This window comes from Prinia subflava, chromosome 1 (assembly GCF_021018805.1).
Source record: "Prinia subflava isolate CZ2003 ecotype Zambia chromosome 1, Cam_Psub_1.2, whole genome shotgun sequence".
In the NCBI taxonomy this organism is placed as follows: domain Eukaryota; kingdom Metazoa; phylum Chordata; class Aves; order Passeriformes; family Cisticolidae; genus Prinia; species Prinia subflava.
In genome coordinates, this window is record NC_086247.1 from 148,882,400 (window position 1) to 148,909,216 (window position 26,817).

The 26,817-nt window shown below is 36.3% G+C and overlaps 1 protein-coding gene across 1 annotated transcript in view; it reads right to left on the reverse strand.

The window, feature by feature from the left end:
• Nucleotides 1-9,265: 9,265 nt before the first annotated feature.
• LOC134547980 (sodium channel protein type 5 subunit alpha-like) overlaps nt 9,266-26,817 on the reverse strand; it is a 31,610-nt gene continuing 14,058 nt past the window's right edge. Inside the window, 16 exon segments of the mRNA XM_063392247.1 lie at nt 9,266-10,386; nt 11,729-12,011; nt 12,791-12,891; nt 14,845-14,986; nt 15,898-15,951; nt 16,845-17,093; nt 17,231-17,300; nt 18,769-19,007; nt 20,757-20,911; nt 21,560-21,662; nt 22,079-22,198; nt 23,458-23,898; nt 24,632-24,994; nt 25,301-25,453; nt 25,571-25,800; nt 26,154-26,256. Coding sequence (XP_063248317.1) covers nt 9,266-10,386; nt 11,729-12,011; nt 12,791-12,891; nt 14,845-14,986; nt 15,898-15,951; nt 16,845-17,093; nt 17,231-17,300; nt 18,769-19,007; nt 20,757-20,911; nt 21,560-21,662; nt 22,079-22,198; nt 23,458-23,898; nt 24,632-24,994; nt 25,301-25,453; nt 25,571-25,800; nt 26,154-26,256 — 3,927 coding nt within the window.

The window sequence follows — 26,817 nt, forward strand, 5'->3', positions numbered from 1 at the left end:
TTTTTTTCTTTTTTGAAGTTACACTTATGTGGAAATTAAGACCTTTAAACCTTAAAAAGTGATCAAGAACTTTCTTTAAAGAACACCAGGAAATGACTAATACAAATATACAGTGAAACCACCCAGTCATTTACACAAAGGAATCTTCCTCCAGCTCTTTAATGGACTAATGCATGCTGTTCTGTAATGGGGCTAATTTGCTCAACACCTACTTAAGGAGAAGATGCTGGGGTGCCTGATTTTTTCCCCTCTCTTGGGTCTGAAAAAACAATATATTGCCTACATGAAAGCATCCGTGACACTTTGATAGATGCAGTGAGCTGCAGCCAATGCATAATTGGATGATGCTAAGAGAAGTGTCTGAAATTGCCTCCCAGAAGCCAGGTTTTAAAAGTCTATCAAATTCAGAAAACAGAATGGGAAAAAACATCTAGGATTTGTTTCATCACTCATTTCACTCTCACATTTCCAAGCTAAAACTGGAGCTTTGAATCTGTGGCAACAGGAACACGCGACTGGAAGGTCAAAGGGATTTTCTCCTGTTATGAAATGTGTAATGTTCAAATCACCTGCCACAAGTGGTTTTTGTGTCAAAATAATCTAAAAGCAGGAGGAAGTAATAATCTGAAATAACATCAGTGTCTCAGCTGTTTAAGTCATCCTAATATTTCTTGTAAGATGTGAGCTTCACTGTCCTACAGGAGAGAAAGTTCAAGCCTCCTGTTGTCAATACCTGGTATAACATACAATGAACACACAAGCCTATTTACAGATATAAATGCCAAAACCAGGTGTTTTCTTCCCAAATAAATCAAAGGTTGTGTAGTTGGGGGCATGCTTTTATGTTATGAACATTTTCATTCCTATATGCTTACAAGAATACAAGAATTTGCTGGGTGCCAGACATGAAATTTAAAAAAAGATTTGTAGAGGCTGGTTTAATTCTCATATCTTGTCCATCAGGTTTTCATTATGCAATTTCTCTCAACACATAAAATATAAAGAAATTAAGGCTGTAAAGGGAAAAAGATGGGAAAAGGTGAGAGGGAAAAGGTGAGAGGGAAAAGGTGAGAGGGAAAAGGTGAGAGGGAAAAGATGAGAGGGAAAGGGGAAGGGGAAGGGGAAGGGGAAGGGAAAGGGAAAGGGAAAGGGAAAGGGAAAGGGAAAGGGAAAGGGAAAGGGAAAGGGAAAGGGAAAGGGAAAGGGAAAGGGAAAGGGAAAGGGAAAGAAATGCTTGTATTTATCCACAAGCTTCGTAAAACATCCCACTCAGTTCCAAGCCTACTCAGTTCTGCTGAAACTGGATTCAGTTTCTTTTTCTCTGGGTGGGAGGTTGATGTTTGACATAAAAAAATATTTTCCTTTGCAAGAAAACAAAACAAAACAAAACAAAACAAAAAACCAAACCAAAAAACAAAACAAAACAAAAAAACAAACCCACAAAAACACACACACAAAAAAAGCCCCGAAACAATTCATCACTTCACAATACCAGAGCTGATGCACCAGGGATTACTTTTTAAAGTAGCTAAATCTGGTGGTTTTCATACACACACACTATCACACAAAAAGGAACTATAGGAATCTTTATAGCAATGTTGGTAACATAAAAACTTTTATTTCTGAGATCTTGGGGCCATCAACCACCTTTGGTTTAAAATTCAAGCAAAAGCTAAAGGTATGACCTTAATAGCTGGGTTTGATTACATCCAAAAATCTCAAAATTATTGGGATTTATGGGAACATGGAAGCATGCTCCTACATTTCACTTACAGCACTGGGCGACTTTTGGACTCTCTTTATTCATTTTCTGGGTTAAATGCACATGGGGTACATGATATATAATCATGTGATTCCCTGATGTGGGAAGGGCAGACTTTACCTGGGGATTTACTTTGCTGCCTGAAATCTAAGGCCAGACACAGCCTTTCCTCTCTACTGAGATAAAGGACTTGAAAATTCAATTTTGAATTTAGCAGAACTGACACCAGGAAAAGGCCACCAGCCTTATAAATCCAGTAAACTCCTCTATGCTCTTCCACACTATAGAAAGGTGGAATTAGACCAAAGCCTTGCAAGCAGGATGGAATAGCATTTGGTTATGCAGAGAAGCAGGTTTACTAAATCACCTTCAGAAAACCAGAGAGTGTTTTGTGAGAAAATGTTTATTACTCCTCAGCCATTTACAGTGATCCTCTGCTTTAATCCATGAGAGATGGGCACTGTGGAAGCAGTGGCCACAAAGCCAGGTTTGAAAATGTGCATTTTCCAGTGAGGAATGGCCCACTGGGCACTGAGCACTGGCATGAGACAAGTGGGGCAGTGAGGTGGCACCTGGAAATGGAAGCTTCTGCCAACCTGTTTTCCCTTTGTTTTCCCTTTGTTTTCCTTTTGTTTTCTCTTTACTACAGCTGAGTGTGTCATTCAAATCCATTAATTAGCATCACCAAACCTGGAAATTTGGAGACAGATTTCAATTTACTTCTTATATATTATTCATGGAGTGCTAAGAAACATTATGGAGTTAATTTAATTGCACTGCAATTAAAATACCTGTTTCTGTGTACATAGGTAAACATGCAAAATTTAAATGAAGATGGTTGTTGTCACTGTTTCTGTAAGCATTGAGATGAGGAAATAGGTTCAAACCAAAATTTTTGCTTTTACCATTGCCCTATCTTTAACAAATAGAAAAGCTTTTCTCTAAATGTTTGCTCATTTTTATTCTTGACCCTGGATAATTTCAGAAGGAAGAACAGCCATGCCTGGTTCTCAGAGTCCAATAATCCAAGCAGATTATCTCAGCTGTTCCAAGGATGAAGCATGAAATGTTTAATGTCAAATTTATTTATTTCAGTATATTTGATATACATGGGATTTGGATTCAGCCCAATGATACATTATCTGCTGAAACCAGTGGTGGTAGGCTTGCTCCCCTCCCACTTCCCCAGGCTGCACTGAGATCCCAGAAATCCTCATTAAGGCTCAGCCTTGATGAACAGCTCCTGGGCTGAGTTTATCAGGAATACTGTCCAGCTCCCAGGAACTGGGCTGTCTAATGAGCTCCTGCTTTTAACCAACAACCTTGGAAACTTATTTATCTTACCTGGGTAACAGCCCGAGTGGAACAACACAAACACAAATAATGTTTGCTATCGAACTTTTGAAGAAAGTTACCAAGCCAAATCTTGTCCAGGACAGAAAATCATTATTTATTTGCTAAAGGCAAACCTCTTGCAGCCCTATGAGCAGCAGTGCAAAGTGAGACCCTTTGAGCAGTCCTGGTCACAGAGGGCTGTGAGCAGGATCTCCCTCTGCGTGGGGCCTCTCGAGCCTGTGAACTCTCAAGGCTGCTGTGCTCAGAGGGTCGCTGCTGAAAGCTGATGGTGGAGCCTGGGCTGACACTCCCACTCCTCAAGGCTCAATATTTCATCCGCTGAGAAGATGCAAAGGCATCTGCCCTGAGCACGTCACTGAACCCAAGTGGAAGTTTTCACCTTGTACAGACTCCTTTAGGTTCGTGTGTGTGGGTGTGAATATTGTACAAATGTACACGGAATGATTCTCTCTTGGATTCATTCGTATCCTGAGTAGGCCTATGAGCGAGTTACTGCTGTTCTTAGAGCAAATTCTACAGAATCTTTTGTTAAATTGTTTAAATTAGGTTATCAATTAAACCCTGCTAAATTCAAATATTGTTAAAACCTTTAGGCCTAAACTGTTGGTCAAGTCCCAGGCTAAGTTTGGCAGGATGATCCACTGTGAACCTTGTAACTCAATAGGAGGATTTCCCTTATTCCTTTTTATCCTTATGCTTTCCCATCCTTACTCTTTTTCCATACCCAGCCTCCACACCGGTCATTTTGGGTTGATTTTAGTTTTAGACTGATTGATTTTAGATTTTAGCCTGATTTTTCTCTGTGTGCTCTAACCACCTAGTAAGTAGTAGAGTGAACCTTGCTACTGAACTTCATCACGCTTTCACTTTCATATTGAACCTGCTTTTGCCAGTGATTCCTTGAGCAAATTAAAACTCTCATTTATGGCAAAATCAAAATACAAATATGAGGTTACACTTAGCAAAATACAGCCACATAAGATTTCAATCATAATACCTGTGAGAGCTCCGCAACCCTCTTGTTGGTGGATTCCCAGGTGTATTAGAAAATGCAGCTTGCACTGATTTTACCCAGTCTTGTACATTAATTCTCTCTTTCCTATCTGGATTTTTTGGGAGTCTGTATTATTGGCTGTTTGTTAAGGAGCGAGCCCCCCATTTAGGAAAGTAAGGGACATTAACCCATCATATCTGATATTCTGGCAGCCATGAGATCATCTGTCTTGTGCAGAGCTGGCAGACAAAACAATTTATAGGAGGCAGCTGAAGTTAAGTGCAATGGACATAATGGACATGAGCACAAGTGTTTTATTGAATGGGATGTCAGAGAGCCTGATAAATGAGCGATGGGCACCACGTATGTTTAGGAAGAAAATGTCATTCTCTTAAGGTGCTGTGGTGGAATCCCGTTGCTGCTGGGTTCATTGAAGCTGACTGTTATCTCATTCAAAGAAGAAGAAATTTTCTGTACATTTTGTTCAGGATGGGGTGAGGGGCAAGAAAGAGCTGGAAATATTTTGGTGAATTTGTGCACACAGATGTTGGAGAATCTGTCTTCTCATGCAAACATAGAGTTCTGGCTGCAGCAGTTGCAGGCTTCACTGGTAGCAGAAGCAAAAAATACACCAAGTGGAGAACACAAGGATGGCTTTTTATTTGCCTGATCATGTCTGTGTTATTACTTCAGCCACAAACACAAAAAATAGGTAATTGGAGTAAGGGTATGAAATCTTTGCTGATAAATTCTGCAGAGAGTGTTGAGACTAAAATACTATATCCACATCCACCCTCTTCATTTCAAGAAAGGCATGAATATATAAAAGAAAACCTAGAAAAGAGCTACTCTTTCCGGTGACCACTTTAAATTGTCCCTGGGGACAAATTCTACCCAGTGTTTGAGTAGCAAGGTAGGGTGACTGTTGTTGGAAATCTATCCTATGGATATCTAACTTTCCAATGCTCCTGTATAAACCCAACTTCCCTGGAAACTGGAGAGGAAACTTCAATTGCTCTCAGTCTGCCCAGACCTTGAACAGCTCTGCATTAAGGTAATGATTATCATTAAAATCAGCTTGGCCTGTCTTACCTCAACTCCATGGGACCACAAAGCAGATAACTGCAACAGATTTGCCCAAACAGCTATATTGTCCTGAGGAGTTGCCAAAACATCTCTCTTGCTCTTTCAAAAGTCTCCGAAGATCAATAAAACCACTTACTAAGTTGATGCCTTCACATATTTTCCCTGGAACTGGCCGAGCAAAGAATCAAAACTTGTGCCACCACATTCAGCTCTGACACTGCTCAGCACCTTCATCCAAATATATTTAATGGATGAGGGTACTGCAGAAACTTGCAGAAAGAAATCTGACATGATGTTGTAGAAGTCACAGAGGACTCATAATTTAGTTTCCAGGGGTGGGCAGGTGAGAAATCTCTTGTTAATTTGTCCTAGACTAGAGACTAGAAGTGCATGTCCAAAATAACATCAACTGATAGACTCCCAGGTTGTTGATTGTAGAGTCCATTTAGCCATAATATTTAAGTTTTAAAAGCATGTGGCTTGCTTTTAGCTGGTGGTAGCTAGTGAAAATATTTAAACACATTTCCTACATCTTTGAAACTTTTAGCATAAATATTGAGTAATTTGTTCTACTTGGTTCCAACACAACAGATCTCTTCTGCACCACTTCTAACCATAACCCTGACCTGTGCCTGAAGCTGCTCAGGTTGTTTGGTGTGCCCTTCTTATGGTAGTATTCACTCTAAACATGAATTATAAAAGTATATTTTGGGATGTCTTCCTGCACCACCTAAGTTGTGAGGATTTCTGATGTTGAGAGAGAATGTTTAGCTACTGATGGCTTTGGGTAGTGACATTGCAGACCACACACTTGTTAAAGCACAATAACCTCTGGTAGGCTCAGGGCTAAGATGAAATGATGAGATTCTCTCTCTGGTACCTTTCACAGAATAACAGAATGATTTGGGTCAAAAGGGACTTTAAAGATCATCCAGTTCCCACCTCCCTGCCACGGGCAGGGAACCTTCCACTAGAGGTTATTTCTTTTCAAATAACTTACTTATACATGGGGTCTCTTTTGAGTCCCGAGGAAACAGTGGATAGTGCAAACATTGCAAGGTGAGCAGTAACTGAGGGACTCCAGAAAGTAAAAGGACAATTTCCACAAAACCTTTGGGAAGCCTGGTCTGCATGATACAGTGCTACCCGCAAAAAAAGCAGGAAAAAACTCTTATTTTCCAGGAGTCTGTTTCGTTCTATTTCTACACAGGAACGGCGACACATGGAAATGTAAAACAGAGATCTGCACCACCTCTAAGGAGGCAGTGCTGGTTTGTGCTCTACTGCTGGCCCTCAGGAATTCCCTGAGAGTGCCACATTCACTGTTTCCTGACTGGAGGGATCCAATATTTTTGTGTTTATGCTGTTCTCTGATTTAAATATCAAACATTACAAACAGAAAGGAATATTCTTCCTCTGTGTCCCAAGCAATCCTGAATTTCTCACAGAGTTCATATAAATCCAGGCAGTTTTACCTGGAGAGATTCACAGTTCAGATTAACAGAATTGTTCAAAGCTGCCACCTGTTCACTGCCTTAATTCATCACCATTTCCAGGCTTATTAAAGAAACTCTCCATTGCTTCAGGAGCTGAACTGGCTTTTGGACAAACCCAGCAGGAAGAATCTGCAACAGTTGGATATCACCATTCTCCTTCCAACCCTGCAACAGCCTGCTATTTTAATGGCAATTTTAATGCTTAAACACTATTAAAAAATTAGTCAGACTTTTAAATTAGCCCCATAGTGAATTCAGGTGGTTTTTTATGTTGCTGAGGTGACATAATCACAAGGGATGTGTTCATGCTAGGTGTGATTTTGTCCAAAATTTCTGCCCCTGCAACGGAAATAAAGTGTCAATCTTTGAAGTATTTCTAGGTATGGACAGAGAACCTGGTGTTGCATTCAAACAATTTTTTTTAATTGCAAAGATCAGAGTGATTAATATTTAAAGTTCTCTTACATGGCTTTTCCAATCTTTCCTTCTTTTCCAATATGCAAGAACAAAGCAGTCTTACATCTTCTCTTATCTCTTCTCTAAAAAACATTTCTTTTTACAGTGCTACAGAGAAATGCTTGAACTACCCTTCTGGAAAGTCCAAGCACAGGAGAACAATTTTATTTTTTTCACAACCATTAAGGTCTATCAGACACCAGAACAGTCAGCAAACAAGCACTTACTGAGACCTGTGGTGAACTGGAAAGGCCAGGACAGGAAAAAAGAGACTTATGACACTTTTCTGCTGAACAATTTAGAATTAGTTTAGTACCTCTATGCTGAAGTGTGCAAATTTCCCCTGTTTCACTGAAAACTGGCCACATCCTAAACCACAGTAAATGCTGCCATCTAATGGAGTCTGAACGTTGAACAAAATCTTTTGGTTCATTCCAGAGCTCATTTCAGCTCACAATGAATAAAATTTATAGTGACCAGCATCGCTGTCCATGAAACATCCCAGGCTGGACTGGAGACAGACCCACCCAGTGTCTCTGCATCCCACTGCCCAGGGCTGCTGATCCCTGGGTTCTCCTGAGAGCTCTGCAGACCTTTTTTTAATGAACAGAAGCTGGTTCTGAAAATAATCATAGGAACATTAAGGCTGGAAAAGACCCCCAAGATCATCAAGCCCACCCTTTGATTGAACACCTCCATGCCCACTAAGCCACAGCACCAAGTGCCATCCACTCATTTTTGAACACTTCCAGGGACAGGGATTCCACCACCTCCCTGGGGAAGCTGTTCAAATGTTTGACCATAATAAATGTAATTCAAACTATACTGTATCTGATTTGCTTTCCCGTGTCTTTATTTGTCCTGAAAATAGTTTAGTTTTGACTAAATCTATCCTATTTTAATAGTCTTTAACAAGGTAAATGATATTAAAAATTCGTTACCTTGTTGTTCTTGATATTCTTGGCCTGAAAATGCTGAATCTTTTCTGACTCCCCGTGAATATCAAAATATTTTCAGTTTCCTTTTCTAATAGGTAGCTTCTTTGGGAAAATTATATTATTGTTGTTCTACTCCTCAATAATAGATTATGTCTTGCAATAAATGAAATTGAAGATACTTCTTAGAAAATAGATAAAAAAACATGTTAAGCACATGAACTCTTTATTGAACAATCTAGACTAGTCATATTCCAAACTGGAAAAAAAAATCAGTAAAATACTCTTACACATAATTAATACTTTTTTTTTTCAGAATTAGTGAAATAAATGCTTTCTCTAACTTTAATAAATGTTATCTCACAAGATACACCATGAACTTCTTTTCAGTTTATTAAGTAGTGCTTTCTAGGGATAAAGTATCATGATGGAATTTTATGTACAATCACTCTTTTCTGGAAACAATATCTCTTGCACAACATTCTTTGATATTGATTATGATTATGACAGTTTTCGTACACTGAATGATACAAAGAACAAATTATGTACAACTTTCAGGCACAGGCAACTGAGGATGGTCTGTTAAATCTCTTTAGGTGTTCATGTAAAGAGACCTCAAAAATTCTTAGACATAAACAAATCCATTCAAAGACATTAGAAGGAAGAGGATGGTCCCAAAACCACCAAAATTAGAGGCTGATTATACTCAAGTGTCTTGAATGAGCTCTTTTACAGAAGTGCAGTAATTACTTAATTTTGCTACAATAAAGCCTGTTTGGAAAAATTGGTTCTCCCTAAAGACATAAACCTTATTCTATATCCTTGTGTGTTTATAAAGAACTGCTTACAACTGATCTTTTACAGACTTCTTCTGTAAACACATGAACTAATATAAAAATGACAGATGAAAAAATTAACTCACCAACTCCAGTAGCTGAGGGAAAAATATCATTTGATCATCATATCAAAATCTCATAAATATCAGATTTTCCTCTGATATTTATGACATAGTTGTTCAAATCTTAATTGCTTCAAGAAGCATTTGCAAATCTGAACAATTACAATGCTTGAAGGCTGCCATTATTATTCTAAATTTAGAGTATTTGTGGGATCAAAATATGGTCTCCATCTGAAAATAAGTGACACTGGTTTAATTGGAAATGCTGCAGCTGGGGCAACCTCATGTGTCAAGCTTATTGCTGTCTGTCTTAGCAAAGCCATCATAAAGTTAAGGGAGGGATATGGAAGAAGCAGGACGTAATTTATCTGTCTTCTTACCACGATTTTCATTAGGCACTGATTCAAGAAGACTTTGCTTGTCCTGTATTTCTCCTTCAAAGACAGCACTCTTACATTTACAGTGGTATAAAGATACACTTTCAACAGAACGTTGTCTCAAATACCTCCTGAAATACCTTTGAATAACAACAGCTGACACTTCCTCTTGTTTTCTTTTAAGGGTAGAAGAAATTGGGCTGTAACAACTTCTAGACGGATTGTCAGCTGCAATCTTTTCTTCGATGTTTAATTCGAGACTCTCCAAATCTCCAAGTTCTCCCAAGACCCTTTTAGTGAAAGCCAGCAAGATATCCAAGCAGTGGATCTTATCTCCACTAACTATAGGGATGTCCATGGATATGAGCTGCATTTTATTAGGCTTTGGGATGCGCAAGGGGTCTGCCAGTGCATGTGCAAAGTCTGAAAGAGCAGAATAATCTATAAACTGCGTTGCCAGAGGGTCAAACTTTGCCCATGTCTCATAAAACATATCAAGGTCATCCTCACAAAGAGGATTTGTGCTTTCCTCAGTGGCAATACTGAAATTCTCTAAAATGACAGCTATGTACATATTTACAACAATGAGAAATGATATAACGATATAGCTTACAAAATAAAAAATACCAAAGGTCTTATTTATGCAACTGTTTTCCTCTGTCCATGTTACATTTGGAGCACATGAATGAGGTGCTTTCAGAACAGGGGCCAGAAAACTATCCCAGCCAGCTGACGTGGTAATTTGGAAGAGGCAGAGAATGCTACCACGAAATGTTTGGAAGTTGAAAATCTCATCAATCCCATCCACCCTGCTGAGATAGGCAAAGTTTGCCATGCCCACGATGGCATAAATGAACATAATCAGGAAAAGCAAAAGACCAATGTTGACCAGTGCAGGAAGAGACATCAGCAATGCAAAAAGAAGAGTTCGAATTCCTTTGGCTTTGCGAATAATTCTCAGGACTCGGCCAATTCGCACCAAACGAAGAGTTCTCAAAATCGTAGGGTTTCGAAATGCTCCAGAAACTAAAGGGCCTTTGAAGTAAAAAGAAAACAAAATGCTGTCAGGTCAAGTCAGTCAAACTAATGTCTTTTTGTTAGTCTGTGCTTTAGGTGTCAGAATGAATACTGATCATATTACACTGCTCTCAGTATAAACGTCATCAATTCTAAAACTGCTCAGATAAAAACTTAGGTAAAAAAAGAAAAATTGTAATATCTTTCAATAGTAAAGAGGCATCAAGATTTCTGCATAGTTTGGAAGCTACGTTCTTCCAAGTTTCTCTAATATGAGGAGTGAGTTCATGCATTCATTGCTCAAGTACCTAAAAATCCTTTTAAATCCAGTCAGGTGCTGTGCTGGAAGCTCTGGGACTCTCTGAACCACTTTCTGAGTGACGTTTCTTCTGCAGGCCTAAGCCTAAATGTGAGACTTTGACTAATGCTTGGCACTCAAATGAGATCAGAGAAGAACAAGAAGGAAATAAAGGAAAATTTTCTCTCATTGTTTATCCTCCATAACACCTAATTCTATGACCCTATTGTCACAGTAATGACACAGTAGCAATGCAAATGATTACAAAGAGAAGAGTTAAGAACTCCTAATTTTTCTGGGTTGTACAGGATGGCAAAAGGCTACTATGCTTAGGCAAGAAGAAGTCAGAGCATTTTTTCTTTCCCATCCTGTATTATATGATATGACCTGCAGCATGAGTAGGAAGAACAAACAAAATAAACTGTTCAAGAAACTAGAGCTGTATATTGATGCTGATCTACTTTGATCAATCTTAATTTGCAGAGTAAATGATCAGCATCTAGTCTTATTTAAAGAGCCAAAAAAAAAAAAAAATACAAGCCAGTTTTAATAATTTTTTTCAGTCACAAATAATTGTCCAGATTTAGAATGGTGTTGAGCAACCAAATTTTCCTGAGCTTTCCAAGTCTGCAACTGGGCTCTGCCTTCTTAAGAGGAAGTCCTGAAATATTAAAATAATCCCCATTTTTGACACAAATGTATTTTTAACCTGAATTTTCTTTTACTGTGAAAACAGCAGCTAACATGACAACATATAAAATGAAAGCATAAAATGTTAGACAACAGGATAAGTACAACTATAAAAAGATGTTACTGAATTAAATTAATATTCTGTTAATTCCTCAATAAAAATTATACTTAAAAATTTTTGAAAACTCATTTTGCCTTTTCATGTGCTGCAAAAATATAAGGGAAAACAATAAATGCATCCTTTTAGAAGGAATCACTTAGGAGATAGTTTGAAAAAGTACAAAGGATCTAGAATTTCTTTATCAAACATATGTAGGTGGTTACTCCAAACTGGATTTTGGGTTAATACTGGTATTACCTGACCTAATGATTGATACTTACTCACTATTGAAAGGACCACAACAACGAAGTCAAACATGTTCCAGCCGCTTGCAAAGTAGTAGTGCCGTAAGGCTAGTATTTTTATGGCACATTCTGCAGTGAATACAGCCACAAAAAAATAGTTGATTTGTTTAACAAAATCCTTGGTTTTTGGCTGCTCATTTTCTGCCATCATAACGATCATATTTAGACAGATGAAAATCACAATAGTGATGTCAAAAGCTTTGTGAGATACCATGTCAAACAGCAATCCTAGGAATGCGTTCTGTGGAGAGAATGAGAACTACTTAATGCCATTTCTGAGACCCAGCCTGCATTCAAATATTAATCACTAATTTGAGCTTAGAAAAGGAATTTAAGGTAACATAAATTAACAACAAGCTACTAGAAGCATTTTAGGTGATTTCTTTAGACCCTCAAAGAAAACTCACAGTACTTTCAATATTTTCAGGCATTGTGCAAGCACATCGGCTTAGAAAAAAATATATAGCAGAAAAACATTCAGAGTACATTGTGATTGCTCTTTTAATAGAAATACTTAGTGAAGCAGATATTTTAGGATAAGCAATTCTAATTAAAATGTCATAAGCAAGAAAAACTCTGAGTAGTTACTGTGCAAATCCAGGCCTGGAATTAAATTTAAGAAAATGTAAGAAATAAAGCATAAGATTATTTAAAAGCAAATAACAGCCATGGGGCATGTACTGCTCTCTATTCATTCTCACCTGCAATAATCCAATTTAGTTGCAGAAACATCATGCAACTTAAATAACCAAGATCATGTTATGAATATCAAATACTTAATATGAACTGGCTTTAAAAGTTTGTACATTTGAATAGGTGATAAATAGGTTGTAAATTTCCTTAATACACCAAAAACGACTGTGTTGGATGGAATTTTTAAACAGAGTAAAATCTAAATATTATATTGATTAAGGAAGATGAGGGACTCTAATGCAAAGTTTATTTCTTAATGCCTGGCTACTGAGTTTAAATATCATCATCTTTATATCCTCTGTCATGTTCTTCTTAAGGTGGTCTCACCGATGATCTTGGGATGGGTTTTTGGGGTTTCTTGGATCCAAGTTTTTTTAGGGCATTATAGTACTTTTTCTGTTCTTCAGTCAAAAAAAGATCTTTTCCACCTAAGTAAAGAGGAAGAATATTGTTGTTCAGATGAAGTCAAATAAACACCAACAAATTTGTGTTGAAGACAGTAAGTCACAGTTGTCACGAGTGGGCCCTAAGAGAGCAGAGAGACCAAATGTGTCTTCACCATTTCTCCTTTTCCCCTTGATCTTTGATATGATCTGGGTTGATCATGAAAGTCAAGTCCAGGTAGTCATCCCAAGTCAGTTCCCTCAACTGTGAGAGCCTTTCTGAAGTTTTGCAAATCTTTTTCCTATTTTCAAAATTATGTCAGTTTCAGAAGTAGAGTATTTTATATTTTTGGGAGAGGTAGAAACAGAAGTATATTGCTGAACTAACAAGTAAATAGAGGATGATGAATAAGCATTTTGGGACCAAGTTCTATGTGGGGTTCCTGGCAATGAATTTCTTGTTACCATCCACACCACCTGTATTACTGAGCAATCACTTGGACCCCAGTAATCACAAATCACTCATCATAAAAGCACTGAGTGACCAGCATTTTGTACAACAAACACATAACAATGTTCAACAGGGCATCTGCAATTGGAATCCCTTCAGCAAAACCTCTGAAAATTCCACTTCACTACATGCAATCTCCATGAAAAGCCCAAAAAAGCAGAAAAGAAATGAAAGAGAAAAATGAAAAATAAAAAAAAAGTCAGTTATAGCATGTACTAAGAAAAGAAAAAAAGTGTTACATCCACATAAACTTCTAGCAAATATTAAGGCTTATAAGCTACTTAACCTTTTTATCTATTGGGATTATTGTAACTGGGACTTTGTTATAAATGGTAATTCCTTCAGTGAAGTTGGATTGCTGTTCCTCAATCCCTACACATCTTTTCTCTATCCAAATTCAGAGAACAGAAGAACATCTTGTGGGTTTTATTTCAATCTTTCTCTAACAAAGGCAGTAATACTTTGACACTTGGTGTACAAAGTCAGCCTATGGACATAATAAATGATTCCGGTAGAGATTCTGTCTTACAAATGGGAACCTTGAAATTGTAAACCTCCTGCTGAGGTCTGCTTTTCTGGTGTTTTTTCAATGAGCAAGGTGCTTATTTGTTGTAATACTTCCAAGTGGATTAATTGACATAAGTTCTCTCAATATTCTGGATACTTTAAGCCCTTAAATAAGTGAGGAGGGAACTCAAGTGATAAATAACCTTGGCACAAGGAGGGTGAAGTATTCCAAGGAGGGATGAATATTGCTTTTCTTTGCAGCATTTTCCATTCTAAGATTTTGCCTTCCATTTCTTACTGAATAACAAGAACAGGGAATATAAGAACTACAGGAGAAAAGCGGAAGCAGTCATTGCTTCATGGGCTTTAAGCAGCCTTTAAATTTCTACACAGCCTCCTCCTGGGGTCATGGTTTAGATCCAAAAGCAGAATTTTTTTAAAATCTCACTTACTAAAGCTGTACATTTATTTTGTAGACAAATGAGGTTTTAAAGTGCAGCTAGTTTTAGAAGAACTTCTGATTGACAAGATCCTTTCAAGGCTCTTTACCAGGGAAGCTGAGGTTACTCCTTCCATGACTGTTTCTTCCATGACTGATTACCCTGCTCACATTTGTGAGGTGTTTACTCTCAGCAAAAAGGGTTCTTCTGTTGCCCAGAATATCCTCATAGGAGAAGAATTCCACTCTCCTGTAGCAAAGTCTAGGCAACCTTTTTGACTTCTCATTTCTAAAGCTATTCACTCCTTCCTCCTTGTCCTCTACTTAAAACAAATTCAGGACTTAGCAGGAAAATAGAATTCACAGGTAAAAGCCTTGAAGAAAGGGGGATTCCTGTTTTCAAAACATGGTTGAAATGGTACTATTTTAACTTTATCTTGTCAAATACTTATTTCAAAATGTTAGACCTCTAGATGTCAAACCAAACATTCACCTCATCAAACTGGGATTACAGGAGACCATGGGTTAACTCATGTAGTACTTATCTTTTTCCTTTGCTGGTTAAAATTGCTGATAACGACTCCAATGAAAAGGTTCAGCATGAAGAAAGAGCCAAAAATAATGAAAACCACAAAAAACACATACATATGAAGGCGTGCTTCGAACTTTGGTTGTTGATCGATCTGTTAAAAAAATCAAATCAGAAAAATAATATTGGCAAAATGAGATAATCTCAGCTTTATAATTTCCAGTTTATTATAGCATATCTTTTTATTGTCATGAGGGATCAATTATTTCTACCCATTTAAACCTTTATCTAGATGTACAAGCAGAACAACTGTCTTGCTCTATCCTGTCACTCTTTGTAAAGATAATTTTAAAAAAAGCCAAATCCTGCTATAGCAAAGTTTTTAGTAATAAATAAACAGTTCCAATCAGAAGGGATCCTGTGAATGCCCTGATTAGAAAAACAGCTCGGATTAAACCTAATGGTGGATTCCATCCTTTGGGATGCTATCCCAGACAAGAAGCAATTTAAACCAGCCATACAAGGAACAAAATTGTTATTTAGCTGCTATTTTATTTAACTACAGCCAAGAGTACCACGATGGAATGAGCAAGAAAAAATGCAAAGTCAACTAAATATAGAAAAGTTAAAAAACACTGTGCTAGTACGACAGTGAGAAACAGGACATGAAAATAGGGAAGAAATAGTGAGGATGTCAAATGTAAGGATGAAAACCTTCTCAAATAAGTGATAAAACTGCAGGCTGATTCAGTTCTACTACACATGTTTAAAAAGGAAGAACATTTGCTTCAGAGGCACAGTCATATTCTGTTTCCAAATCAGACTGGTACATAATTTTATATTATCTTCCCCTATTTTTTGTGGTATCACTCTATTATGACCAGTTTCTTTTCTCTAAGTTCCAGATATTTGGTACTCCAAGGTTATTGTTTCAATGTAGTTGGATGCACTCATCCATTTGTATTTTTGACCTGATGTTGCAAACAAAGCTGAAAAATTAACTATATGGATAGAAAAGGGAAGAAGGAAAGGGAAAAGAACTAAAATTTCATTTCAGTGATATACCTCACGTGAATCCACTGCTGCATACATAATATCCATCCAACCTTTAAAAGTTGCCTGAAAGAAAATGCATTGTTTATTATAACTATAAAAAAAATATCTATTGCTAATATAAATGTGTTAATAGTTGTAGAAGAAATGAGAAGTGTGCTATAAAACTATGCATCAATTTCAAGATATGCTTGGAAGTATGATTCACTGGAGTTTAATATAGAGAAAAAAATATGCTGAAAAGAAAACAAAAGAAAAGCCGTGATTCATGTCAAATGTGCTTTAATGCTAACTCTTGTTAAATTCATTCTTTTATAAAAACAAAGGAACACTGGAAGTTTCAGCTTAACTAGCAAATATAACCTAAAAGGATAAAAACAATTTCTAACAAAACAGCAGATGGTTCCATCCTGCAGCTTTTATCAGTCATAGAACCTTTTGGAGGATCCAGAGCAAAGAACTTCAATTAGAAAAGATACAGGAATAACAGAGACTTTTTAAAAATGCCTTTCTCTCATTTGCTGTGGTATTAGGGAGGTCAGTGAATTAGCATCCCAACACTTCAGGACTTTTACAATGAAAGAAAACACAGAATTCCAAATAAAATGGTCCATAAGTTTTCTTTCTTATCCAGTCTGAACCAGAGAAAACAAGAATAACTTTAAATACAGTAACAGGCAAACTGTTTCAGGCTCAGTTTGTTAATCAAAATTAAAACAGAATTGAAATTCAAAACAAAATTGAAAAGCTGTGAAAGAGTTCTTGGTTTTAACAAAGACTGCATATGCCCAAGTTTTCCTTAGGAGGAAGTGAGCAACTCATAGGTAAGGAAAATATTCATGGAAACTAAAAAGTTCCCAGTTTCAGTGAGATAAACAGAAGCATAATGGTGTGCCTTGGTTAGGCTGTTCAACCCATTCCCTGAGGAAAACAAAAATGAGCATTTCTATAGAACTTACCACTTGGAGAAGAGCCAAGTATCCCATGCTAGTATTGTCAAAATTTACAGCACTATTTGTCCATGTCCCATTGTAGAAAATACAATCATTTTTGTTTTGAATTAAATGACAATCTTCAAGTGAGCATTTCCAAAATCTGCTTCCAAGCCATTTTACTCCTAGAACATTAAAGAGGAGCCAAAAGACAACACAGACAAGCAGAACGTTGAAGATTGAGGGGATGGCTCCAAAGAGGGCATTCACAACAACCTGAATGAAATGGATGAAAAGAATTAATTATTTGCATTCAAATGATCACTTTTCCCAGAAAGCCACTGAGTTTTTCTTCTTCTGTATCTCTTGAAAATTCTCATCCATATAAAAACCCAGACCCCCAAAAATTTTACCTTTATCCCTTCAAATCTTGACAAAGCTCGTAGGGGCCTCAGTGCTCTTAAAGTCTTGAAAAATTTCAGGCTGGTCCCAGAAGAAGAAGAAAGGGATGAATCTTCAGAAACAGAATCTTGTCCCCAGGAAACAAAGGACAGCTGTGTTCATTGAATTGGAACCGGGATCATTAAATGGCATACAAATTTTTTAGCAGACAATTCTAAGATTAATGTTACAGTATATCTCACCACTAAGTCAAATTAAGAAAATACACATTCAAAGTTATCACAATATAATTTTATTTCATTTTTTTTGTGAACATATGAAAAAATGAATTAATTTTGATTTTTTTAAACAGCTCATATCATTTTGTTTAATAGTAGTAAAACAAACTGGTAACTATGATACTTCCAAATTGGTAACTATGATACTTCCATACATTACCAGCCCAGAAAGGTTTATTCAAATAAAATACTCCCATTTTCTACATAGTTGTTTTCAAAAGTATATACAAGAATTTGTTATCATACGTGAGGATGGGGATTTGGAAACAACCTTTAAAAATAATAATACAAAAGCTATCTGGTTCATTTTGGATATTTCTAAGAGAGAAATGACTAATGACAGAGATGAGAAATGACATTAAAGATGATTTCCATAATGAGGTTTTTTACTGTTCATGATTTGTCCCTTCCTATCTGAATTTGTTGCCTCATTGTTCAGCCATTGGATATTTCCATGCTTATCCTCTGCTCTGGACTGCCATTTACATTAGGAAACTGTAACTGCTCAAGTATTCTTTACAAATAATCATAATACTAGATCTTTCTATTGAAATTTCCTAATACTTCACAGCTTTCATTGCTGACTATCCTGAGTCTATCAAAAACTTCTCTGATGTTACAAGTCTGCAGTTTAGACATCCTTATTTTAAAATATTTAACTTCAGAACAATCCCAGTGTGATGCTGACAAGAAAAAGTTCCATTTTTTTACAGCAAGAATATAATATTTAACATTTTCTACATTCAGAGCAAGTAAATACGTATTGAATACTGCATTTATCTCACTCTTGGTGATTCCAGCATTTCTCTTTAGGGCTGTGCAAAGCAAAAGATACTTCCCTGTCTTTAATTCCCTGGTAAATGATTTTTCTAACCATGCCTTTCAGCTGTCTTTGCCATCTAAATTTCTTCTCCTTCAAGGAAGGATCTATTTCTGTTTCTAAATGCCAAAATCACAGGTTTGGTTTGAGTTGGAAGGAGTCTTTCAGATCATTTAGTCCACAACTGTCAGTAGCTTCACATTTTCTACAGTTTTAATCAATTTATTGTAGTTTTATTTCTGATCACTAATTGAACTCTCTCTCTACAACTGAAAATATTTTTAGAGCCATCATGGTCCTCAATGATGGTGATACCTCATAAATTTTTTTCAGCAACTTCCTGATTATGCTGACAATTTCCATTTAAAGTCCTAAAGCCTCTTTTGCATTGGAAGTTTTTCAATCTGCAAACTGTCTTTAACGCTTGTATTAATTCATAATCAGAATTTACAGGTAGTTCTCTAGATAGAAAATGTCAAAAACTTAAATGTATGATAAGCTGAGTATAATACTTACACACACAATGATGAAGTCAAGCAAACACCAAGAATTTGTGAAATAACTGTGCAAACCAAGAGCTACCCATTTCAGAAGCATCTCCGTAAAAGAGGTGTAGATAAATATCTTATTAGCATAATCTAGGATAATTTTCACTTTTGGGCTATTCTGCAGGTGAATATCTTCAAATGCCTGGAATTTCAGAATTCAGTTTTAAAACAAGTCAATAGTTTTATGGAACATTATTTTTGAATGGCACAAGAATACACAGTTTGGCTTATTATAACCATTTCATATTAAATTATGGGCAACCACCACTTATTTTTTATACTTAAAAGTAAAATACTAAATTTTAAAATAAGTACAATCTCATTTTCACATTGATTGAAAAATCCCATACTTTCAGGTTTTTATGTTCAACACTTCAAAAAATGTCTGAAGAGGGTCAATTGTAGCTAAAAATGTTGGCTTCCCAAGGTAGTTAATAATTTGGAAGGGGTCAGTCTAAAATTCTTCACAAAAAAGCCTGAATTGAATACATTAACAAGTGTCTGTCAGACTCTGACCTTCCAAATGAGTCATCTTGAGTCATCCTGCAGAGTTGTAATACAGACATGGAAAAATGTGACAAACACCTCATCTGGAAGTGCTCATTCCTGAAGTTGCACGTTTTTTCACCTAAGCCTTGACCTTGAGGTTTTAGAAAAAATTTCACTGCTTGCTGTCATTCACAGCAGTGTTTGCTCATGTTTAAAGTATTTGCTGCCTTGCTAATTATTTTAAATTTTTTATATTGCCAATCAATTCTCAATTCCTTTTAACACCTTGCCTTATATTCTCATCGAGCCTTTGGCAAAGTCTGTTATTTTCCTTTCATCCACCTCTCCCCTGCTTTTCTGAGCATTCTTTCCATGATCATCATCTCATTCAATTTCACTAAAAGTCATGGACATGTCTGATGCTCTGGTGCTCATTCATACTCATTCAGAAAATTTCATATCCGTAAACTTTATAAACTAGCAAAAAATGGCCAAGTCCCTTTGTGCAAGAGGATAAGTGTATTTTAGAAATGGGAAATTTCTCAACACTGCAAAACATCTTTGATGACAAGAAATCGTTATTGTTTTGTTATTTTGCATCTGGGTACCAACTAACTTTTTGTTCAACAGGACATTAAAAATAACTCAGTTTCCTTCCTTACTTCAGTTCGGTTCCCCATGAATACAGAGGAGCCATCACTGGAATTCCAGGGAGTTCCCTTGGAGGTTTTGTCAGGACAATTTTAAAGCAGACAGTTCAAATCTATTGTTCAGAGAACAACCTGACTGTAATGCACACAGAACTGACTATAGTTGGAAATTCTGACGTCTACTACATAGATCACCTTCATATTATTTGTTTATGTTCCTTCTGCATTATATAGTATTTTACTTAACAAGTTACTTTCAGTAGACAGCAAATATAATTTCAAATATAATAATTATACCCTTATTCTTCAGTAGAAATGGAGATGATCAGAGCAGCAATGAAACATTACCTCACCTACCAATTTACAGCCACCTTCGCTTTTAGCTTCTGGTTATAATGTTTGGATGATTTTCAATCTACATTTTTACAGAGTTGTTTGTTTTACAAATTTAGAACTGCTGGGGGTTTTTTTCAAGCTTTCCTAAGTAATTTTAGACTCTAGTTTAGCCTTGTAATTAACACAAAATTATAAAGAACTATATTCAATGAAGGGCTATGATTCCATATATTTAAATCCATCTGTGTAAATATCTTATCCAAGTGGATGAAAGCATTATAACTTCTAAGGGTTACATTTATTACACTCTTGTCTCTCCCTGGGGAAAGGAACGTCATAGTAGAAAAAATCAATTCAATACTATTCCTTTAGTGAAAACAATTAATTCAAAAGTGGAGAAATTAAATGACATTTACCAGTGCTGCGCTGCTCAATAAAATCGTAAAAATCATAAAATATTCAAACCCACTGTGGTTAACGATTTTGTAGCAGGTTTTTCTTAAGTTCCACCAAGTTCTGCCTGGAAACTTTGTGATATCCACTACACAACATGGGAAACACCCAACACAACCTGAAAAGAGAGAGAATAGCACATTGGTTCAATGAAAAATGTTGAGATATGGATTGAAAAAGTATAAAACACCTAAAAAGGGGGTTTACATATTATAGGAAGAATGTGCTCTTTTATCTATGAGGTGATGCCATTGTTGAAATGATCTAAAACTAAAGAAAAGACAAAATTTTTATGCCAAAATAATCTCATTTAATAAAGCAACACATACATGAAATAACAGACATCTTTTTGAGTCCTGCAGAAAGTTTTGGGGGCACAAAAGAAGCCTTTACTCCTATCTAGAAATGTGTTTATTTTTTGCATTTTTTCTCTTTTTTATATTGAAAAGAGATATTACTTTACTAGCAGGTCAGTAAATTATTATTCCTACTGATTTTTTCACTTTATTGCACTGCAGATACGTCACATCTGGACTCTGTTCACTGCCCTGCACAAGAAACACTCTTCATAATTCTGTAAAGGCAGCAGAATTGAACCATGAGAGTCAACAGAGTCTAAGGAGAATTTCAGGTGATCAAAGGCTCATCCCATGCTGGGATGAGCAAGAGAACAGTTCCTACTAATCTGGACATGCTCCAAATGGATATTTTTGAACACTAGGTCATTTGGCATTAGTGCAACACAGAAAAAAAAAGAGATTCCTACATTCTACAAAGCAGTCCTTAGGCAGCTGTGAGTTTTTAGTCTGGGAAAACATCTCCAGAAGAACAACTGGATCCTCAGAAAGGCTTCGAACAGTATGACTTTTCTGCAGAGGAGAAGGAGTAAGAAAATAATTTATTTGCTTCTCATTAATATGGTTAACAAACGTAAAATAACGAAAATTATCATCTCCTCTCCTTCCCCAAAAGAAATTTGTAGTCTTTAAATTATCTTGATGTTGCTGAACTACCAAAATCAGTTATAAATAATAGGACAGAAAAAGCCAATCCTTACTTTTTGTTCCCATAACTTTATTTTAACAAGTTTCTTGGATGCTTTTAGTTATCTACAGTGGAATTGCAGGAAGGGAAATATTTAGAAAAAATTATATTATGTTACAACTTTAGAGAAAACTCTGATTTCTTCCAGCCAATCCATTTTTAGAGATAAAAATCATGTCTCAAGAGGCTTGAAGAGGGAAAGGCACGGCATATTCCACAAAATGATAAAAGTTATAATTACCTCTAGTTGCTCTTTCTTTGGGGATGTTACTGTGTCAACTTTTACAGTTTCAGAAGTCCCAGAACTCTGATTGAAGCTGTTTGAATTCCTCCACTGTTCTCTGCGTCTTAATCTGTCTCCCTGCATGAAATGATGCAAGTCAGTTGATTTTCAGGGGGTTTTTTGAATGATTTATTTTTTTCCTGACAGTCATTCTTGAAAGACAAAATTATTTAACAGAATGTGAAACATCCATGAAGTTCAGACTCATAATCACAGAACGATTTGGGTGTTTGGGTTGGAAGGGACCTTAAAGATCATGTAGCTTCAGGCTCTCTGCCATGGGCAGAGGATCTTTCACTAGCAAGTTTTTATTTTTATAAATAATTAAATGGTTTTCCTAAAATGCTTGTAAAAGAATTATGCTTCCAGTTATAGGCATAAGATCTAAGTGATCAGAATGAGTCTTTGGTCCTTTTGACACTGCAAATTCCAAGAAGAGCCAGATTCCACTGCAGCAGGGAATGAATTTCTGACATCAAATGCTTATGGGCAAGACATTTGAAGGAGCCACGGATGATTCTAAGGTGATCAGCAATTTTTGCTTCTTTGAGAATTTGTCCAAAGATATTGCACTGATAATGCTTCCTAATATGACCAAAACCATGTAAAATGGATCCTGGCAGTCCACCTGGAAACTGACCATGTGCTAATCCATCTAAAAAAGGATCCCTCCAACCCTAACAATTCTGTGATTCTGTGAAGAGTTCCTATAGCTCCTGTGTCATATTTGACAATCCCATGTGGATGTGACAAACACCTGGAATATCTCCAATATCCCTAAATGCCTCTGTACAGCTGTCATGGCAGTAAAAATGTCTCACTCACATGCAGAAAGACTTGAGCTTTATCCTGTCCAACACAACAATATCAAGAGATATAAAGGAGAGTCAAAAGTACCATGGAGGTGAACAGGTGATTTAAAAAAATACTAATTTCTTTTTTAAAGTATAGTTTTTGTTTACATTCCCTTTGGATTCCATGCAACTGAGAAGCAACATACAATCAACATAAGAGGCCTGCCTGCCAAAATCCCAGGTGTAAGGGAGAGGACACAAAAAGAAAGAATGTCAGTCTTGATCGAACTTTGTTTATCAATTGACAGTAACAAATGGAAACAAAACAGTCAAAAGCAGAATTTTGACTGTCATTGAGGAGAATGATGAAAAAGTGAATATTCAATATATCATTGAATAACCAAGACTATTTGGTAGCCCTTGTACTAGAAGAACAAAGAAAGTAAAGTTGCAGAAACGACAGGATAATATTTGTAGTTGAGCTTTTGAGACTGTATTTACAGATGCAAGTCACAATAATTTTTCAAATACAACATTCCTTACCTGGTTTCTGTCTTCTACAGCTGTGTGCAAAATGTGCCCATCATCACCTTCACTGGTGCAAGGCTCTGCTGCTGTAATGGGAACACAGGTACTGTGGCTGGTCAAAATTTCTTCATATTTCCTTGCTAGTGAGGAACTCTCTTCCACATGGCAACGCTCTATGTCAAAGCGACTGTTGTCTATATGTTTTCTGACATCTACCATGGCATAATTAGTAACCTCTAGGCTTTTGCCAGAAACTTCTGCCAAAGTCTTTTTCTCTGTTCTCCTGAGGCTTCCTCTCCTTCTTTTGCAGCAGTGATGCCAAATTCTGTCTTTCACAGCCTTCAGGCTCTTGCGAATCTGTGCAATGGCAATCTGGTATTTGGTCCCTTCTCCAGGCTCCTCTAAGCCATCAGTGTTGAAGGAACTCAGCAGCAAAGCAATGAACAGGTTGAGCACCTTAAAGCAAAGAAAGTTGGATATAGTATTGCTAATGGAAAAGGCAATTCAGAGACCCTCAAACTCACTTTCATTAACCACTACAATGAAATTATTTATTATAATGCTGGAATATTGTTATAGCATGACATGGCTCTTTCTGGAAGGAATGGCAGAAGAAAAAACGAGGAAAGTGAGAGTTTGGGTATATCAAATATATTTTCACATTCTTTGATGTCCATAGTGTATGAGGAGGCAGATGTAGAAAAACAGCAGGCAAAGATGAATTTTAATCACATCACCATCAAAAAGGACCTGGCATAAATCAACAAACCAAGCAGATGAAAAATATCTTGTCTGCCAGTAAATTTATATTGGATCTAGTATAAACCTAAAAATCTGGGTTCTGCAAACTTTTAATAACATAAGGGCAACTTGTTAAACATTAAAAGCACTCAAGAGTTTGATTATTTGGTCCCATCAACAGAAAAGATGACATCTGGCACCAAATTATGATAAGTTTTGCACTTCTATACTCTAGCTAGAAGGAACAATTTTATTTTGCTTCTATGTCTTGTGTGAGAAAGCAAAAGAAAGGGGAGAAGGGGAAAAAAGGAGACAGAACAAAACCATATGTCAAGTGATACCCAGAAAAGAGAATAAAGTGAATACTTTTCAAAGAGTTAAGTTTACCGCCAAGGAAAAAAGTTACTGGATGCATTCAGTAGGGAGTGAAAATTGACTTGAAACTCACCACCAGGTTTCCTAGCACCAGGACAAGCAAGAAAATGGTGAGACATTTCCATTTTCCAGCCACTTCCATGCACTCCCACATAGTTTCAATCCATTCTCCACACAATATTCGGAATATAATCAGGAGTGAATGACTAAAATCTCTCATATGCCAGCGTAAATTGCAGGTTACACTGCAGGGGCTTATTTTATCACAATTATTTCTATAATCACTGCCCAAAATCTGCATTCCTGCTACAGCAAAAATAAATACAGTGATCACCAAAACCACAGTGAGGTTACTCAGCACACCAAATGAGTTTAGAATTATTTTCATAAGAGTATTTAAGGCTGGCCAAAACTTTGCCAATTTGAAGATCCTGATCTGTAAATAAAACACAAGGAAAAAAAAAGTTAAGAACAGCCTAGATAGCACAGCACACATGAAAGCCAGACCCTGTGTTTACCATGATGTCTGTACTGCAGTAATATCACTATTTTTTCTCCAAAGAAAGCCTTCTAATTGTTTTGATGCAATTAAAATCACTCCAATTAAAAGCTCATGTTGTCTTACTACTTACCAATAAAGAAAAAAGGTTTAACATTCCTGTCACTAAAATAATATGAGGATATTTCACTATACAACACATGTACTTATTTAAAAAAATATATTTTTTAAATGAATAATTACCAGCCTGAAAGGTGACAAATTTTTTCCAAAGCTTGCTATGCCAATCAAAACAACCAAGCTATCAAAAACATTCCACTTTTTCTGGAAATAGTAGTAAGGATCTAGAGCAATGATTTTCAAGATCATTTCTACAGTAAAAATTATGGTGAAGACCTGGAAAGACAAAAATGAAATTCAGAAAAAGAGTCACTGAAAAAGACTGTCTACTTATGGGAGTGTCCCAATATGAATACAGGGTTATAACTCCACTCTAACATAGACCTAACTTACCTTTTCACTTTCAGTAATCCATTTTTGTTCAGTGCCTTTCGGGCCAGGGTACTCCAGAGCCAGGAATAAGGTATTCAAAATAATGCAAACCATGATTAGGAGATCAACAAATGGATTCAAAATTACCAATTTCATCTTCTCTTTGACTGCTCTCCAGAATGGACAACAATTCCAAATTAGATACTTTTGAGGGAAGTTTCTCCAAAATGTAGGACAATTCATTTTTGACTCTGGCAAAGAGTGACATATGAATAATTCTTTGTAGGATATCACAGAATGAAGAAAAACACAATCATTCATTGAAAAGATTGAAAAGCCAATCTCACATGAGCAGAATGGCATCACTGAAAAAAGTTGTTTAGCTCATTCTGCACAAACTAATCACAGACTAATAAAGGTCAGGCAAAATTTACCTTTGGTAATTGCAAGTTACATGAGATATGAGAATATTTATTTTACTGAAATTTACATTTGGCAGCATAATTTCCCCTAGTGGCTTTTAAAATAATGCTGCTTGTGACAGTTTGATCTCTGAGGTCGAGTTACACAATCACCACAGGAAAAAGAGGAAAGAATGACTTACTTGAGTGATCTGTAAGAATTGTGGCTGCACTCATTAACCTCTGTCTTCGGACAGGATCATTGATAGCTTCCATTGACACCTCATAGGACAGCAGGATCTGCCTCTTTAGTTAGAAAGACAGCAGAAGATAAAATAAGAAACGAAAAAGAAGATATAATAATTACAACACAAATAGTACAATACAAATTGCAATACAAAAATTATATCCAGCATGAGATAAATATGCCTTTTCAAATACTCATTATAGTGAAGCTTTAACAAGCTGAAAGAATGTAAAACAAAAAAATGTAATAATATCAGGTGTTTGAAAACAAAGGACATTTCATCAAAGCCAGTACAATATTTCAAGAAATTTTTTCTGTATGAAGATATTTTATTAGCATTTATAATACCATTATAAAAGAAGTATAGAAACATCAGTGGAGGCAAGAGAAAAGAATCAATTTGTCTTTCCAGTGAATAATAAAAACAACAGACAAAAAGAACACTGACCATCAGTTTGAATAAACTATTGGCTATTTAACTATGAATTACTGATTATTTATAAATAATCATGTATTAATGTGAAAACCAGTCACACAGTTAATACAAGTTATTGGGGGTTTTAGTCCTATTAAGCCTATCAAGATCTAACTAATATTGAACTGCCTAAAACCAGTACTGG